Consider the following 20,024-nt stretch of genomic DNA (forward strand, 5'->3'; position numbering starts at 1 on the left):
TGTGTCTTATATGGAAAAATTAAAGAACTTTTTATGAGTCGGAAAATTTTCATCATTTTGAAGCAAAAAGTAAAACAACTTTTTGTAAATCGGGAAGTTTTATTGCTCTGTAGAAACAAATGTAAGGAATTTTCATGAATCGGAAAATTTTCATCACGATGTAGAAACAAGTGAAAATACTTTTCGTAATCCGGACAGTTTTGGATATTATGTATAGTGATGTTAGGTGGAAAATTTTCCACTATATTTAACTGCACACTGATTTATACAATTCCTGTAGAGGAAAATTAGACAGCAACAAATTATAATTTTCTAATTAGATTTCGGGAACCAGAAAATTTTCTAATATTTCAAGTTGGGAAGTAAAAATTTACATAGTGTTTCTCCCCCCCCCCCTCTCTCTCTCTTTCTCTATTATATCTACTTATTTATAAATGTTGCAGAATGTAAATCTATAAAAGTAGTAAAGCTATGAGAAAACCGTCTTATGCGTATTAAACTGACGAAATCTAAGGTAAGATCAAAGGTGGACTCTGAGGGAAGAACGGATTGAAGTTTTTGAAACATTCTTGAAATGAAGAATCGTTAGATTTTCACTTCATGAAACTTTTTAAGACAATATTTATTACTAATATATTTTACGACTAAACAACGATGTAGGAATAAGTGGAGTATGTTTTTATGAATCGGAAAACATTCATGACTTTTAATAAATTGAAATTTTAAATAATAGAATGGGGTATTTGTATCTACGAACTCATGTCCTCTGCACTTTGCATACACACAGAGAGAGAGAGAGAGGAGTTGAATTGAGTTGATTTTGAGTTTAACGTCCCTTTCAGCAGCGAGACTATATAAGACGGGACCAACTGATTAACGTGAAATCCGAACTACATGAGCTCCCGCTGGGAATCGAAGCCAGGTCTTCCATGCCAAAGGCGCGTATGCTAACCGCTTAGCAACGAAAAAGCTCGCAGATGAACAGAGAGAAAAACTGTGCAAAATTTACTTCCCAACTTGAAATATTAGAAATTTTTCCGGTTCCCGAAAGCTAATTGGAAAATTATAATTTGTTGTTGACTAACTTTCCTCTACAGAAATTAAATTTTGTAGCTGAATGTGTAGTTAAATATAGTGGAAAATTTTCCACCAAACATCATTATACATAATATCAAAAATTCCCTGCTTATGAAAAGTTTTTTTCACTTGTTTCTACATCGCGATGAACATTTTCCGATCTATCAAAATTCCTTTCACTTGTTTCTACAGAGCAATAAAACTTTCCGGTGCACAAAAAGTTGTTTTACTTTTTGCTTCAAAATGATGAAAATTTTCCAACTCATAAAAAGTTCTTCAATTTTTCCATATAAGACAGAAAATATTTCGATTCAGGAAAAATTGTTTAACTTTTTCCTACATAGTACTGAAAATTGTCTGAGCCATGAAAATTTTCAGATCCTTTAAACGATCTTTCAGTTTTTTACATTTCTGTACATCAATTTAACCAATTTTATGATTGCTGAGGAATTGTTACTTGATTACTAATATTTTTTTAGAACGGAAAATTTTCCACCTCACATCACTACTTGCACCCCTTGTTTTGCGTAGCACTCTCACAGCGCAGACCTATATTGATATTTTAAGCACCTTCTTGCTTCCCACTGTTGAAGAGCAATTCGGAGATGGCGATTGCATCTTTCAATACGATCGAGCACCTGTTCATACTGCATGGCCTGTGGCGGAGTGGTTACACGACCATAACATCCCTGTAGTGGACTGGCCTGCATAGAGTCCTGACTTTAATCCTGTAGAACACCTTTGGGATGTTTTGGAACATCCGACTTCGTGCCAGGCCTCACCGCCCTACATTGATACTTCTCAGTTCAGCACTCCGTGAAGAATGGGCTGTCATTCCCCAAGAAACCTTCCAGCACCTAATTGAAAGTATGCCTGCGAGAGTGGAAGCTGTCATCAAGGGTAAGGGTGGGCCAACAGGGTGGCTGAATTCCAGCAGTACCGATGGAGGGCGCCACGAACTTGTAAGTCATTTTCAGCCAGGTGTCCGGATACTTTTGATCACATAGTATAGATATACATATTACCCGATGAATTCTCCCAGTTTTCCAGCGTAAGCCTTTTTCAGAACTTTTCCAGATCTTTTTATAGAATTTGGTCGGACTCTTATGATTAACTCAGTATCAAGTTCAATCGGGTCTTACTATATATCTCCTTCATAACATTTCATACGATAGGTTAAGACATAGGATTTATGAGACAGTTTTGCAGGATATACAAAACACAAACAAGGTATTCACGTAAAATAATAATATTTTTTAACCTAGTAAAATAAAAAGTGATGTACAAGGTTTTTAAATTTTAACGTTCTTATTTACATTAAGCCTTACAGCTGCATTCAAGTTTATTCTAATATCCAGTACTATCGATATATCACTTCCTTCTTCAGACTACTACTCCAACTGAAATCATAAATAACATTACCTTATTTATAATGTAATGTTATTTATGATTTCAGTTGGAGTAGTAGTCTGAAGAAGGAAGTGATATACTTCCGAAACTGTAACATTTCTAGTTAATTTATAATAAAGATTATAGACAGCCTTGTAAGAAAGTTGTATTTAGTTTGTGTACTTTTTTATGGACTATGTATCTTAAAACGCCCTTGTAATTTTTGTATAGTTAACAAAAAACGCTTAAGTTTTGCACCATGTAAATACAGGCAGGGGGACGTTATTTGATACCCAGCAATATCACCAGATTAACAATGTTATCTGCCCAACACAAAGATTTTTTGTCTTCAAATACCACTATATAAGATTATTACAAATGTCAAACCTACACAATGAAGGAAAATATACAATATCACACTTATTGTTCAGTGTTGTAAATTAAGTACGCTTGTGAGGGAAGTCACACTGTTAAAAGTTCAGGTTTTATCATTTGAAGTTAAGGGAATAAAGAATATCTAATGTAATAATTATTGCATACATTAAGAAAGTTTTCTTCTTTCAGGGAGGGGGTGGGGATTTTAATCTTCACCGGTATGCTTTACTTCACGAGCCGCTTCTGATCACAAACATCCACAAATCTCCAAATTTGGAGGCTTCTACAACTACAAAGATCCAAGTGAGATGGATGTGGCAATGCATATCCAAAGTACTTTAATGTGAAATAGTACGATTATGATATTAAGGATTTTGAATAAATAGAAAGAAAGTTACAATTAATTGAAAATATGATTTGTTTTTTCGTAAGCCTTTTCTTCGTAAATATGTTTAGATAAGTACGAGGCTCGTATTACAGGTACTTTGCTCGTAGGTGCTTTTCAAAAGATATAAACATCATCATACTGTTTACAGTAAATTTATATCAAACTGTTGTATAACTGTTAATATATATATATATATATTAATGTTGGCTTGGTAACACTGTTGACCTGGTGATATGGCCTCCTGTCGATATTTGCATGATGCAAATCTTGAGCGTTTTTTATCTGTTAGTTTAAAAGTTTTACGTATCAAAATAAATAGTCCACCCCGTATATACATATATCTGTAGTATTTGGAAAAGGAAGAGCAAATAGAGAAACTCAGTTTTTAGATAAAGACGTTTAAAGATTTTTACCCATTTTGTTAGTGGCTTGTTGTGATAATAGAATGCTGTTTTTCAATATTTATATTTCAAATATTAAGAAACAGTATTCTGTTCTCAGCACAAGCCGTTAACAAAATGAATAAAGGTCTTCAAAAGTCTTTACCTGATAATTTAGATTTTGGACTTATTACGTTGTTCCTGTATTATGTGGAATATAACTATAAGCGGAAGCTATCTGTTCCGTCGACTGCTCATTTATTGAGATGATGAGTTAATATCGAATATTCTAGTAATGAGATCGAAGTGTAAAGGCACGAGATACGGTTTATTACGCTATTATCAAAAGTGTGATTATCACCGTTATCGTTAAAAAGGATTGTTGTTATGTTCGCTATCCGATATCATTATCACTTTCTATTTTACATTTTTTAATGCATCGATATTCTGAAGCGACAGTGGAGCGTTTCTCAGTGCCACATTTATTATTCAGTGTTACAAACTAAAGGATCACAAACATCTTTTCACGAACAAGTTTTGGAGGCCTCTGTAATAGTAACGATGCTATTGAGACAGACAGGGTAATTCACATCCAAAGAATGATAATGTCTAATATTATGATATACATACCACGTATCTCGAATGAATAGGAAGTGATTAAGAATTGGATTTTTTTAAATGTTTTATTTTACAAAGCTGTTGAGATATATATTCAGTTATGTAGATCTTTTAATAGAAAGATCCTGAATCCGTTCACAGCAATTTTATATCTGAGACCGTTCCGGAGATATCATGAGCATACGTAAAGTTTATAACACTGCTTAAAGTTATGTGATTGCGAGTACTTGTTGCCATTTCATCTGCCAAGAAATCTTAGTGTATATTGTACAAGGAAAGAAAAGCAACAGTGATTTGAAAAGTTTTCACTTTCTAGGCAACGATCATTTTAAAATCGTGTTCCCAACGTGTGTAGGCTTCACTCCATCTTAAGTATCAAGGTTAGACGCGTCGTACAGTTGTGAAATTGTAACGATTTCTTTATAATCATGTGACAGATCTGTGATATAAATGTCATTCCACTCATACGTGGCGTAATTGGAGTTATGGTTTTAATTGCAGTGTATATAGTCGTCATTCTACCAGAAGTCACTAATTCCATCTAGGCTTTTTGTCCAGTACGGAACAACATGAAAGCTGAAATACATGATGCAGCACCTGCAAGGTGATGCAGCAAGTGAAATTACGGTGCTAAACCTGGCTCTCCTTAGCATTACAATGTCACCTGCTATAGCTAACCTGGCAATATTAGAACATCATGCATTTCATCTTGCGTATCGTCCTTGTACTGGAAGAAATCCCCACCTCCATGTGTATTTTTTTGGAGTTGGTGACTTCTGCTTGAACGACAATATACAGAACAGGATTATACTCATAGATAAAATAGATAATGCCTTGGTAAAAATTATATTTGGTTAAATTGAGTGCCAATTGTACCAGTTGAATATATTGAGTAATCAAGTTAATGTATTGGTTGTTATTTCTAAATAAGCTGTTGTAGCATGTGAAAGAAACCTTACCTCAGAGTCCTCCAACCTAACCTTTTGAAAAAAAGTTAAACAGTTGTAGTTCAAATTCTACTTAAGTAGTCAAAAAGTAAGAAAAGAGTTGTATTTCTCATGTTGAAAGCAAAACTGAATTATTTCAATGTAATGACGAGTTATACTGTATGAATTACTTTATCGCTAACATAAATAACTAGAATATATTATAAAAATTCAAAAAGTGAAAATGTGCTACTGGACTGACGAGGAAACCGATTCAACTGTTACACGAAATTGTGGACGAGTTTATGCGCAAACGAAGTGTTTTGTGTACAATGAAACCCATTAGAGGGAAAACCCTCGATCTCGACCGTTCCGGAGATATAGAATAAAGGGAAGGCTAGTGCGCAGACATTTTGCGAATTTTTGAATATGTAGTGTTAGTACAAGTAAAAGAGTCTTTTAAAAATGAATAATTCCTTCATGCACAAAACTAGTAATACGTCGCCTTAGACATGAGGGTTACAAAACCGAAGAGTCCATAAAAAAAATTCTAGGGGAAGAATGTTTTGGACTGGGAAGGCAAAAATACCGGAGTTCCATTGTTGCCTGAAATAGGCGTGTCAGGTATCTATGTTCAGGTTTCTTGATACGCTGAATCGAATAAAAGTATTATCAGTCAAAATAGGATGAAAAATGTAAAAAAATGGTGGCCGTCCAAACTTTCCAAACATCTATAATTTCTACAATTATTAACCGATCGGAACTGTATATGATACGCAGTATATGAGGCGTACCGTGTTTTTTGTAAGACATTATTTTTCTTATTGATCCGTACATTGCGTTTTAATGTGTCACATAACTACACACTGTCGTACTTACGTTTGCAACAATATGTTTTAATGATTCATATTATTTAATTTGTTTTTTTCTTTCTATAGCACTTTTGCACAGAATATAACAATTGTATTTTTGTTCACACAATAACGTCTCTGTTCCTTTGAATATGTAATTAATACATTTTTATATAACCTTTTCTCATTATCTACGAGCTAACGGCATGATATATTAGCATGTAATATACAATTTTGTTCTTCGTGTCAATGGCGTTTGTTATTCCTTAAGCTCCTTCTTTTTCCGGCCCCGGATAAAAGCTACGCAACTCATCGCAACATTCAACACCACTTTTATTCCACCCTGGTGCATCTTACTTAACGTTTCAATGTGGTTTTCAAACATATTCACTTGCAACATAGTCGCAAATTGGCAAAATATCGGAGCACCAACCTTACCCTTATTCTTCTATATCTCCGGAACGGTTGAGATCGAGGGCTTTTCCCTCTAATGGTTTTAATTGTACTCAAAAACACTTCGTTTGCGCATAAACTCGTCCACAATTTCGTGTCACACTTGAATCGAATTCCTCGTGAGAGTTAGAAACGGGCCTCTAATTTCCTGTTCCATTTCGTCAAACTCTACACTATCGAGTTCACCTCTGGGCCTACGCATTTCCCCTCTTGGTACTTGTGCACTGTAAATTTTAAGCTCGAGTTCGACTCTGTGCCCTGTAGCACTTTTCCACTTCGTAATTTTTTATGAAATTCTCGCACCTGTAAGGGATATATTGTACAGATAAAATAGTTCACTTCTCTATTGAATATAAAAGTTTAACCAGATTATTTATTTAATCCTCCTAGGTGCGAAGAGCTCTTTAACTGTTGCAGCACGTCGAATGTTAGGTCTTTGTGTTGAGCGACTTGGAGATAAAGAAGAAAAGCTGATGCGTTTGGAGAAAGCAATTAATCCTTTGCTCGATGATGACGATCAAGTCGCACTCACCTTCATCTTAGATAATATTGTTAACAGTAAGCTAAAGGCTATGTCGGAATCGTGGCCGTTCTTAAAGCCTGTAAATAAGAAGTTCGTGAAAGATTATTACAACGTTATAAAACAGCCAATGGACCTGGAAACAATCGCAAAGAAAGTGAAAGGTAATGAGACATTTAATGTTTACTTAATTTGATAAATATTAGAAGAAACTAATTTATGCTTTGATAATTATGGGCAAGTATCACGATGACTCACGTATTCTACTAATTTACGCCTACACAACAGCGAAATTTGAACGCAAGTGCATTTTACACTTGTGGAGGGATATGTGCACTACTTACTTGATTTTTCCTTTTGTTCTTTTTGAGCATGAAGCCTCAGTGAAGCATTCCCATCTTGTTCTATTTGTCGCCTCCGTCCAAGTCTTTCCTGTTACAGCAATTTCCGCTCAACTGTTCTTCTCAGTGTTCATATTGGACGTCCTTTCCTTTGTGTATCCAGGGTATTGCAGTTCAACGCATATTCCGTTACTAAACCATGATATTTTTTAAAGTGTACTCTATTTATGTACACTTTCTTTCTTTATTTGTTATATGATTTATTTCTGTTAATTATGACTCAGAATTTCTCGTTTGCTATTTCATCAAGCAACTTTGTGTTCATGATCTTCAAGCATCTGTTTCCAAATATTTATAGCTGATTTAAAGCAAATTTTATTTGTTTGCTTTCAAATTTCGCATCCATATTAGAAAAATTCTAAATTTTGTTTTTACACAAATTTCTTTACTTTCACATACTACCTTTACTTATACCGTTTTTCTCGGACAAACTCTGTCTCTGTGTAGACACACACGAATCAGATAAAGAGGATTACGTGCAATAGTGAAATTTTGGTTTCTGTCGGTGGTAGTTTAGAAGGACCACTCTTGCCGAAATGGTCTAGATGGAGGGGCCAAACGTAGTCTCGTAAGAAAGCAGTAGTACTTCGTAACAGAAATCGTAATGATCATTTCGACAACTTTGACATTAGTCTGAAATGTGACTAGAATTATTTCAATGTTTATAATACCACAGGGTGAAAAGGAACAAGAAACTATCACTTTATTTCCTCTCGGTAATCTACGAAAGAAAGAGAAAATAATATAATTGTCTTTCGCACGTTATTCGGATCTCCTGGAGGAGAAATCTTGAAAAAGTCTATTGAACTAAAGAGTAACAATGTGAGAAAGATAGCTGGTAGCGAAAAAACAAGAAGAGAAAAAGGATTAGAAAAATAGGAATGTACGTACCCGTGTTACAAGAAGGACAATGAGATAATCTTACAGATGAAATTAAACGAAGTGAAATGTCACAAGGAGAGGTAATGGAAATTTAGAAGTGAAGGAATTAGAATGTTTTTTTTAGGTATTGAGAACAACGTCACAATGGCGTGGGAATAATTATGAGTAAGCGCTGAAAGAGAAAGCAGGATTTTTTTTTCATTTTAGAGCTGTAATGTTACGACTTAAAGGTGTATATATATATACCATATATATTGACATACCTCCCTGGTTCGTTTCTAGTTTGGGAATGATACGAGTGAACTCAGAGAAGTTACCTTCCACTCACCATCTGAAATGAGTGGGAATAAGAATTATAACTAAGCGAGAGGTAATAACTCTACTCATGTCAATACGGGGATTTCTGTGTCTAAATAACAACTCCAAATTTCGAGAATAGAATTAACGCTGTATTTTCTTAAGCTTGTGTAAGAGTGTGTAAGGTGTTGTGTATAAATTCGGTTATTTAGAAATGCCAGTTCAAACACTGCATATCCAAACATTGAGCCTTCGACAAATGTTTAAGAAAGTAGCACATACCTCTGGTTGTCCGGTTCTGCCTCTCCTGGAAATGCTGGTCCAATAGGCTCCTCTCAATTGCCAAGTCACAGGCTGGATAGTATCTCGCTGACAGGTCACTCCAAGGGGTAGAGTGGAGTTAATATCTGAGAACGGTCTGCGATGTAATTTGGTGACGCCGTAGTGGTTCAAACGGTCGGCATAATAATATTTCCTCGGTCCTACACAATAAATTTCTAAGTTCGTCTAGCGAAATACTGACTCGCTCAAATAAAAGAACAGTACCGCTGTCCTATCATAATCAGAGATCTGTTTCTAGAAATTCTACTTGTTCGAACTTTAGTTTCGTTCTCCGGTTTGTCGTCGTTGTTCCGTCTCTCCAACTCTCATTCCCTGTCCCTGTGACCTCTGGTCCTCTGGTTTTGTTGGATTTCCTGCAACCTGGAATTTGCCGCTTCTGCATGACGTCAGAGGCGTGTGCTCTTTCTCATCTAGGAAACGAAACGGTTTCCTCATTGTGGCCGACGACTGGCAATCCTTGGAATGCCTTGACTCACGATTCCTGGCAATTCTAACATACCCGAGAAGAGTGTCTTGTGTTTACAAGCATCTTACAAATTTACTTACATAAAATTCTACCAATTCTTTCCATTCATACATTAATTAAATTCTGATTCCAATTTCCTGTAATTAAAATAATTTGCTAGTCAAGACGTACTACATACCAACATTACATAATTATTTTTACACTCGAGAGCAATGTCCATCGCTTATGTAATTTGTTTTCTTGTATTATTATTTCCTAATACTTTACTGTCTTCTGTGATTCTAATAATCAAAATCTAAATCTTTATTAAAAATACGATCAACTGAAAATAAAACAGAATAAATAATAAAATATATAGGCTCTGCCACATGCCCCCTACTGAAACCCTTTTATGCTCCGCTAACAGACTAGATCTCATAGGAGATCGTTCAGTTTGGAACACTCTGTATATATATGAAAAATTTTACACAGAAATATCTACAAAACATCAAATATTATACATATGTATATATTACAACATTAATAAATATTTATTATTAAATCCAAAATACCCAATACCAAATAGTTTATTCATATTCTTAATTTTCATTCGTTTTATTAATCGGAATAATTATTATATGTATTTCAGTCATCAGTCTGTATTTTCACTCCATCTAATGGCTAAAGTGAGAATTATGTCGACTCAACTTATGAGCTGAGTTAATTGCACCTCAAGTTCTTTTACTTTTTGCAACTAAGTTTATCCATTTTGCCGTTGGTAACAAAGCTTGCAAGAAAATTTCCATTGTCACACCACCGGATGTTCTTTTCAGTCTTGCCAATTTGGAACAACTTATCAGTACGTCCGTAATTCACCGCGACATTAATAACAGAATTTCACACTTTTTCACTAACTTTTATAGGCAAAACAGAATTCAAATTATTATTTTTATATATATGCCACTTATCACTACATTTAACCTCACTAATTTATTTTATATATAATTCAAAATAAGTTTCACCAAAACCACTCATTTATGAACCATGAAAATCCACTTTCAGGTAGTTAGCAACGCTGAACTTGACTTTGAGAAAAGCAAATTCATCAGTTTTCGAACCAAGTTTGGCTTAAGATACATCCACGTCTCGTCCATTTACGCGTTGGTTTCATGCTAGTTATGATGGGTATCCCAACACCCAAGAAATTGTGGTGGATTTTTACTAATTTTAAAGTTTAAATTAGTATAACATCACAAGGGAAGAATGCTCCCCTTTCGCCGTTCCTCGTGACACCAATTTTACCGTCTATTTCGGTTTTATTCACTAATTCGAGATCTGTGCTTGGAAACTAGTGACGTGTCCTGTTTGCATTGCCTGGTCTTCTGAATTCATGGTATTATTTCTAGTGATTTGTAAATGTGCTACCTCTTTTTCATTGCCAGTGCAAGTGTCACAATATGCATTGCTTGAATCTGGCATCATTGTTTAAAGTGGTCTGTGCTTGGTGATGTGGATAACAGGTGTGCTAGTGTTGAGTCCGGGTGCTTTATTCTTTTCTACTCTCGCATAAAGTGTTGAATAATTTGGGAGCACGTAAGTGTCTGCATTACATAGATCTTTTACTTCTGAACTAAAATTGACTCTTACATTACTTTGGCTATTCCTAGCTTCATGCTTTCTTTCTAGTTTTCGTATTCTTGCAAAGGTGTAACATGTACTAATAATTACTATCAAAAGAATAATCCCTAAAATTATAGTAGGTATTAAAAACAATATTGTCTCGAAGTCCATTTCTTCCGTTGGTTTTCTGACATAGATGAGAAATAGATAAAGTCGGGACGAGCTCATTTCAATGTCCTAGTAAGCAATAGTTGCTAGTATAAATTTAAATTATCTATAGTTTCTAACTTGTGTCTGCTTATACTCTTAGACTATAATATTTCGTCACTATAAAGCAGGCCTAGAATGTTCTTTTCTTTGTCTTTACACAACTTTCTACGTTTTACTTAATATTGGTGTAAGGCTATTCTTTTGTAACGTCTATGTGTGTAAAATACTGCCGGTTTATAACATTAAGTTTTACACGTTATATCCCCTTTTCTTCCTTGTAATTCGTTAAAAATTGCATTAAAATATGTGCATTTTTATCCGCTATTTTCGTTGTATTTTCGTTGCTTAAATGCATTTTAAAATATGTATATATATTCCTTAAGCTTCTTTTTATTAATAACTATGGATTAATCTAATTATTACTGGATAATTTTTGATTATAATTAAATAAGTTTTATTTCGTATTTTACTCGTTTACACTTCGCTAGCATCGGAGGATGGAAATTGAGAGCGCATCCTCCGGCATTCGTTATAGTTCGAATAGTTCGTTAACGCTCGCTGTCGTCTGCAATCTCAGAGTGCATCTAGCCTCCAAACGGGTCTCAGTCCAATGTTTCACTTCTTGCCGGTCAGAAATCACTGATGGTCGCAACGCAAACCAATACTTGTTCGCTGTCTCTAATTAACTTTAGCATTTATAATATGCATATGACCATTATGTAAATAATGCCAATTAATACTTTTAGTACAATGAGCAATTGCTATTATTATTCAAATATTAAAAATGTTTATTTAATACTTTTAAATATATTTATATACTTAAAATACAAATTAAATATTATATATTTTTCAGAAATTCATTACATCCAAATATTTTGTTGGATTTTATAGCGTATATTGCTTATATATAAGCACTAATTATATAAATCGGGGATCAATACCTTCCTATTCTTTTCATCGCTGTTCTATTATTATTCTCTTTTAAAACTGTATATTTCTTCTTATTATTCTCTCTTGTCTATTTCATGTATTATTTTGTCTTCAATAGTATTGTTCATTAATCTATTTAAGCTTACTAAAATTCTTTAACCCTTTAACTAACAATGTAATTGGTTTGTAAAATCTAATCGTTGTATAATCGCTTATATCACTCATTATTTTCTATTTCTACATTTACTATATGTATTCCAATAATAACCTTATGTATTTAAAACCAATTTTATCTATTTTAGTCTATCTACTATTACTTCTATTATTAATTTTCCTCATTACGGCTTACTATTTGTGTCCCTTTAAAATATTTTGATGTTTTAACAATATTTACTCTCTCTATTCTCCTCTACCAGATTTCATTCCTAGACTTGTCTAGTTTATCTATCCTTATCTATTACCTTGATTATTATTTCTTTCGTATTCCTGAGATGTAAATAGGACGTCGTACCTTTCGATTTACTGGTTCGGTTGGTTACTCATAGATCATAGATTATACACTGATGGTTGGTGGTGGTGATGGTTGGTGATGGCTGCTTGGTAAGTGTTCCCTGCATGTTTTCTATCTGAACTTTCCACTTTTCCAAATTGTTATGTTTACTTTTTTCGAAAATTTTCTTTTTACAGTTGTTTTCCAATATAGAATCTATATAGAATATTGTGCCCTAGGATACGAATAAATTTTCTATTATTTGTATTCATTATTATTATTTATGCCTCATCGTTCTCTATTTTATATTTTCTTATAGATTTGTACAATTTACAATATAATAAAATTAATGAGATTACTAAAATAACTAATACAATTACAACTGCAGCGATTACATACATTATATAATCAGTCTTTAATACAAGCCGTGGTACAGTCGTGTCCACTTTTAATTTTAACAAATTTTCCGCTAATGAGTTTAACTCTTCTGTATGTAAGGTAAAGTTCAATTGTTTTTCAGTCCAGTTGCCTATCAAATTCAAATGTTTATTATTTACACCAATTACTTTACAATTCGCCGAAAATCAAATTGTCAAATTGACTATAATTCACAAAATATGAACGATTATTGCCATGCTTTAATTTTGTTGGTGTTACTTCGTGATGCTCGCCTAATTTCGTTATATATCCCTCTTGTAACGATGAATATAGTACACCTGCATGTGTAAACCTATATATTACTTTCCCAAAATATTTTTCAGTATTGTGCTGACAACCATGTAACGATCCATTAAATATAATATTGTTTAGGCATTTCGCTTCATCGTCGAGCGTTATCATCTCGCAAAAATATAAAAAAACTTTTGAATTCACATTTTGATTTATCTAGTGTATGATATACACCATTTGCTAAATACACTGCTTCAGGTAATTTATGAAAGATTCTAGAATTCTGCGTTTAATATCCCATTGAGATTACACTATACATCATTGATACAGTATTATCATAAATAATTGGTGTTTTTAACAACAAATCAATATTGTTTTCATTATAATGGTATTTCATAAGATATACGGACGAAACCCTATAAAACATTCCTATATCCCAACGATATATTGAATGTTTTAGAACATCATGAGTATTTATAAACTTTTTCACATCAGAGTTTGACAAAATCTGATAACTGATTACTTAAAATGTTATAAATTATTTTCGTTACACGTTCTCTTGCAAGATGGGCAAATATGTTGGTCAGAATTTTCCTCTTAGCTTGATGCAAGTAGCAATACAGTTCTTGCAGTTTACTTCTAACATTTTGTAACACGTGTTGTACCTTTACCACTATACCATTAACTATTGAAATTTCCTGATTCTATGACATTTTTAAATTCTTTATTTTGGTAGGTAATAAATGTTCATGTTAAGCTAATTGTTTCACTGAAGAGGATAACTGTTGTGTATGTATGAAGTTATATGTGGACAAACCAATTGAACTAAATCCCAAAAGAAATGACAAAATTGATCGTTTACTTCTTAAATTTTGAACACACTTTGTACTTCCATTTACATACACAAACTGACATGGGATCGAATTAATAATAATATTTCTAAACTCTCTTTCTCTTTCAGCATAGTCTTGTAAAATATCATACGTCTCACTACATACGTTATGCATTGGTACAGCCTGATGAAAGTTTATATGCATTTTAATAGTAGTATATACCATATTTGAAGCATGTACTGCTAGTGCATCTTGAGTTAATGCAATTCCTACGTCTTGCAAAGTTAATTGATGATGCTCAGCTTTTCCACTTCTGAATATTATTACCAAACTAATTATGTGAAGTACATTTACTAATGCCATTTCCTAATTCGGTTCCTTTCTATCCAAAATCGTTTATTGTCTCTGAAATTAATGAAAATGTTATAATTACTACTTTATCCCGACTTTTATTTCTTTATTTATTATTTTGTTTACTAGTTAGTTTATTAATTTATCTATTAACTTATTTCTTTATTTATACCCTAGACACATCATTTTAATACATTAATTTCTACAAAATTAATTCATATATATATTTATGACTTCTAACATTTCCAAACTTCTAGTAACTATAATCCAAATAGTGTCTACCGATTCGGGACAATTCAGATGGAGTCACATTTCCTTCAGTCTCGGGAAAAGGGTTTGGTTGAGATAGTGCTCCCTGACTTTCACTTCATCGATAGACCCGATTTGCCATATAGTTACAGTAAATCCTAACGATTCCTTTTTTTAATTTTCACAATCCGACTCTTGATCTTCATCAGCACCTAGCTTCTCGTTTTGCTGACCTATAAATGGTTTTAATCTCCTAATATCTAGTGTATCTACTTTTGTTTCACCTTTCTTAGTCTCATACCTAACTTTATATGAGTTGTTGGTAATCTTGTCCACTATTATTCCTTTGATATTATACCTTCCACCAAAGCAAGCCGGAATCCCTGCTCTAGGCATTTCCCTTATGAGTACCGATTGACCAATGTCAAAATTTGGCTGATCAAATTTTCTTTCGATTTGTTTCTTCTGAGCTTTAAATTTTCTTTGTAAATTCTTATATGCAAATTTTCTAGCCTCTTGAATTCCTTGAATTCTTACTTCATTTTCTATATATTCGCAGGGTATATCTAAATCCTGCTCTAAAAACGTTCTAGGTTCTACTCCATGTAATATGTCGAGTAACCAGTACCGTCGTGCACTTGCGTATTCATAGTAAATATTATGCTCGGTAGAATCTCGTCCCAATTTGAGAAATCCTTTTCGATATAATGTTTTATTACTTGTAATGAACCGATCGCTCTTTCCGCACTCCCAATAGAATAATGGGCGCTTGTGTTTGCGAAATGCAAATTCATACCGAATTTCTCTGCCATTTCCTCTAGTATTTTGCTTTTATGGGCAGATAATCTGTCCAGATGTAACTGAGACGGTACCCCGTGTTTTGTAATTAGATCTTCGAAAATTACCTGTGCTATTTTGTCTGGCGTGATATCCGGTACTGCTCTGGCAATAACATAACGCATAGCATTATCTATGAATAACAAAATATATGTATTTGCATTATTCCTAGATATTTTAAATGGTCCGACTTCGTCTAATGTTACGGACTGAAATGGTGCGTAACACGGATACGTCTGAGCGTGAAAAGGGACTCGGCCTGTTTTTCTTTTGTGGATCGGGCAACTTACACATTGGGTCACTTTTTCTTGAAAAAAATTTTCATGTTCGGGAAATAAACAAGTCATAACGCTCTCTTACAGCATTTGCTGTAGGAGTAATGGGCTCCTCCGTATATGGAACAATGTAAATTCCGGAAAATTTGTTCTCTTAAAGAAAACGGGATGCACAACAACAATTTGGTTCCACTAGCTAATCGTTGAGTTCGATACAATTTATTATCTTTGATAGTATACCACCTTGCCTGTCTTTCAGCTTTTACATCCGCTTCTTCTTGGTTTTCAATAGCTTTTACTATGGGGCCAAAAAATGAATCTTTTCTTTGCAACTCTCCGACATCTACATCTTTATCGAATGTTGTTTACTTAAAAATCTTCCTTGCTTATATTTAATGCCTCTAAATCTACATCCTCTTTTGAAGGTTCAATACCAGTGTTCCTTGATAATATGCCACTAGGATTTTTATGTCCCGGACAGTACACGGGCGTATACTTATACTGAGCTAAATCATGACTCCAACGAACTAGTTTCGGAGACAACTTAGGTGACGTCTGCAAATATTTTAGCGCTTTACAATCAGTAAACAATTCAAATGCCTTATTAAAGAAATAATAGTTAAATGCTCTCAGAGAACTTATCACAGCCAATTTTCCAATTCGACTATGTGCCTCGTCTTTTCCTGTGGTCGTAACTAATGGCTATAGAATGCAATAGGAGTCCACTCTTCATTCGCCTGTTTCTGCATTAAAACCCCACCAATTGAACTTGTAGATGCATCGGTAAACACCCTGGTCTCTAGATCTTCCCTAAATGCATTCATTAACGCTACGTTTAGTCTATCAAAACCTTCCTGATAATTTTCATTCCACTCAAATTTGTGGCCTTTCTTAAGTAACGGTTGAAACACAGCCGTGATTTTAGCATAGTCCTTACAAAATTTTCGAACATAGTTCGTTAAACCTAAAAATGACTTCAGCTCCTTAACGGTCCTCGGAGGTTTACACGCCTTAATTGCCTGAATGATCTTAGGACTAATTTCGTAACCAGCGTCACTAACGATATGCCCTAATGCCAAAACTTTCCGTTCCATGAACACATTTCTCTACGGATAATTTTAAGCCGTAATATCTTAGCCTCTTAAATATTGAGTTCGAAACCTGTACCGTTCGCTCTTGTTCGTTTACGTATACAAAAGTATTATCCATGTAATAGGATACGGCATCTGACTTACGTTAGCAAGCGTCATGGCCATTATTTTTGTATATATCGCTGGTGCTTGCACATAACCCATTGGGAGCACTTTGTAGGAATATGCCCCTACACCCGGTATATTAAAAGCTGTGTAATCTCTTGACTCCTTAGAAATAGGCACTTGATGGTACGCCGATTTTATATCGAGGATGCTAAAGAATTTATGACCTCTCATGCACGTCAGAATTTGATGAATGGGGGGTAAAGCTATGCTATGTAACTTGACTTTTGAATTTAAAAATCTACAGTCAAAACTCCTATTATCGCTCTGACGGTTTTCTAATAAAAAGCGTTGGTGAATTATATGCACTGCAACTCTCTTCTATGATGTTTTGTTCTAACAATACATTCATTTGTTCCTTAACCTTTTCTCTTAATGCTGTGGATATAGGATATTGTTGCCTTCTAAATGGGACTTTCGTTTCTAATTCGATGTGATGCGCAAAATGTTTGACTTTACCTAACTCACTTTCTTGCCATGCAAACACATCTGCATACTTGTAGCACAATTTTTCTATCTGATCTTTAATTTCTGGTCTTGTTTTCTCACCAAATTTTACCCTAGCTTTATCAAAATTCTTCCTTGATTTTAAAATGTTCTCAATATCCTCATCTGACAATCCTTCTTCCCGTAATTCCTTTTCACCTATACATTCCTCAGCATGTCCTAACATGATATTCGACCTTAACATGACAAATTTATTCGATGGATTCACCAATTCTATCTTGTTATTCTTCTCCGATAATACTACCCTAGGTATTAACACATTATACTGCTTTTCCAAGTCTCTATTGGGTTCTAACAAAAACTTTATTGTTCCATGAATTCACTAAATTAACTTCCAGCGTAGTTTTACTTCTAGGTAATAACCGTACCTTGTGTCCTAGTACCCATTTAGGTTTTAAACTGTACTTAATTCCAATTGCAACATTTTCCGATACAGACACAGACTCCTTTTCCACATTTCTCTTAATGTGGGGTTTTCCAAACCTCTGTACCATTATTTTCCTTTCACCATAATTTATCTGGCAGTTTTGACTCTTTAAAAAATCGTTCCCGATTAACACTTGATACGGAAAATCTCGAATCACTGTAAACGCTAAATGAAACGTTTGTCCAGAAATTTTGAACTTTATAATCGCTAACTTATTTATTACCAACACATTCTGAGTTATCCCTTTTATTCTAGTTTTTTGAGAAATTACTTTAGCAGTAGGAGGTATCAATCTTTCGTTTATAATAGATATCTGTGATCCGGTATCTAACAACGCTTGTAATTTCTTCCCTTCCATTTCTATCGGTAAGTACAACATGTCATTATCGTGAGTTATAGAGGCTACAATTTCGCGAATTTTCTTTCTATCCTCTGTAAATGGCCTCTGCAATGTACAGCATTGTCTAGTTTAAATTTTGTGTGGTCGCTGGTTGGTAATACGTAGTCCCATTAACTTGATTCGGAACCACCTGCACATACTGTGGCTGCTGACTACATTGACTTTGATTTTGACAACACGCTTGCCAATAATTCCTAGCATTACAACAATTTCTTCTATCCTGCCAAACATTCTGTCTTCGTCCGCCTCTATTTCCACGCCAATTTCCACCTCTATTTCCTCTTCTATTTCCAAAATTACCGTTTCCTGTAATTCTATTCCAGTTACCACGATTAGAATTTTCATAGCTCCTATTCCAGTTCCTGTAATTATTATTATTTCTATACTGATTTCAACCTCTGTTCCTGAAATTCCTATTTCCTCTACCATTGTTACTTCTTTGATCTTTTGATAAATTTCCTTGCTTCTCCTCTTGTTCTTCCTGACCTTGAAATTTAGTTGCTAATGTTAACTGCAACTGCTCTATCTTCTTTTCTAATTGAGCTAACTGTGTCATGCTCTGCGGTTCCTGTTTCACCTTTACATCCTCTTTATTCCTAATCTCTCTCTTCAAGACCATTCTTTCTACATCCGACTCACTATCTTCTTCTACTTGTTTCCTAATTTTTCTAAGCAAATGTTTAATTGTGACTTTACCTGTCTCTCTTTTTACTCTTTTGTCTACACTTATTCTTTTCGATTTTTTGCAAATTCTCCACAAACTTATCAATATTAGAATATGATAACGTTCCAACTTTCTCCATATAGTATGGTTGTAAGCCACTGACTATTATTCCAATCTTTTTCTTATCCGTCATGTTCGCGTCTAGCCTCTCACATAAAACTAACATATCATAGACGTAATTCATTATGGGCTCGTCTTCTTGGTGTAACCTCTCTCTAATCTTATCTTCTATATTTATTGTTACGTTCGTCCTCGTAAACTCTTCTATATTATCCTGCAATTCTTTATAGCCTAACTCATTAATGTTTCTCCGTTTCAAAAATAATTTAATCCACGGTCTTCCCGTTCCTTTAAATACGCTAGGCAACAACTCTTTCCTTTTAGTTTTACTAACTCCAGCCATCTGGCATGCATCGTCAAATTCATCGAAGAAACCAATGATATCATTATCTGTTTTTAAATCGAATTTAGGTAATTTGTTTACATCTGCATAGAATGTAACATTCGACGTCATCTTGTCCTTATTTGCCGTTTTATTACCTTGAAAATTTTCTTCCTGTACTTTTCCTACTGAACTGTTATCAACTTGAAAAATAGACTCTAAATCCTCAGAAAATGATTGTACCACAGGACTTGACGGAAAATTTTCTACTGGATCTACTTTAAAACTAGGTTTATTACTTGAACTCTCTACTACTTTTTCTTGTCCTGATATTTTTACTTGTTTGCTTATATTCCTTGTTTGCTTATATTCCTTGTTTGCTTATATTCCTTGTTTGCTTATGTTCCTATATTAAATAAACTATCAAAACCTACATGCACTCCTCTAACTGCTTTTTGTGCTCGAGTACGAATAACTTCGTCGTTCATCTATTATAATCTACTAATTTTCATCCTAAGTA

At 34.0% G+C, this 20,024-nt stretch overlaps 1 protein-coding gene across 4 annotated transcripts in view; it reads left to right on the forward strand.

Annotated features, from left to right (window-relative positions):
• Taf1 (TATA-box binding protein associated factor 1) overlaps positions 1–20,024 on the forward strand; it is a 726,438-nt gene that overhangs the window by 561,888 nt on the left and 144,526 nt on the right. For all 4 annotated transcript variants that reach the window (XM_081728611.1, XM_081728610.1, XM_081728612.1 and 1 more), the window contains one exon: positions 6,848–7,141. In XM_081728611.1, coding sequence (XP_081584737.1) covers positions 6,848–7,141 — 294 coding nt within the window. The remainder of the gene's footprint in view (positions 1–6,847; positions 7,142–20,024) is intronic.

The sequence above is a fragment of the Thermobia domestica genome, chromosome 10 (assembly GCF_964235325.1).
Source record: "Thermobia domestica chromosome 10, izTheDome1.hap1.1, whole genome shotgun sequence".
NCBI classification, from domain to species: domain Eukaryota; kingdom Metazoa; phylum Arthropoda; class Insecta; order Zygentoma; family Lepismatidae; genus Thermobia; species Thermobia domestica.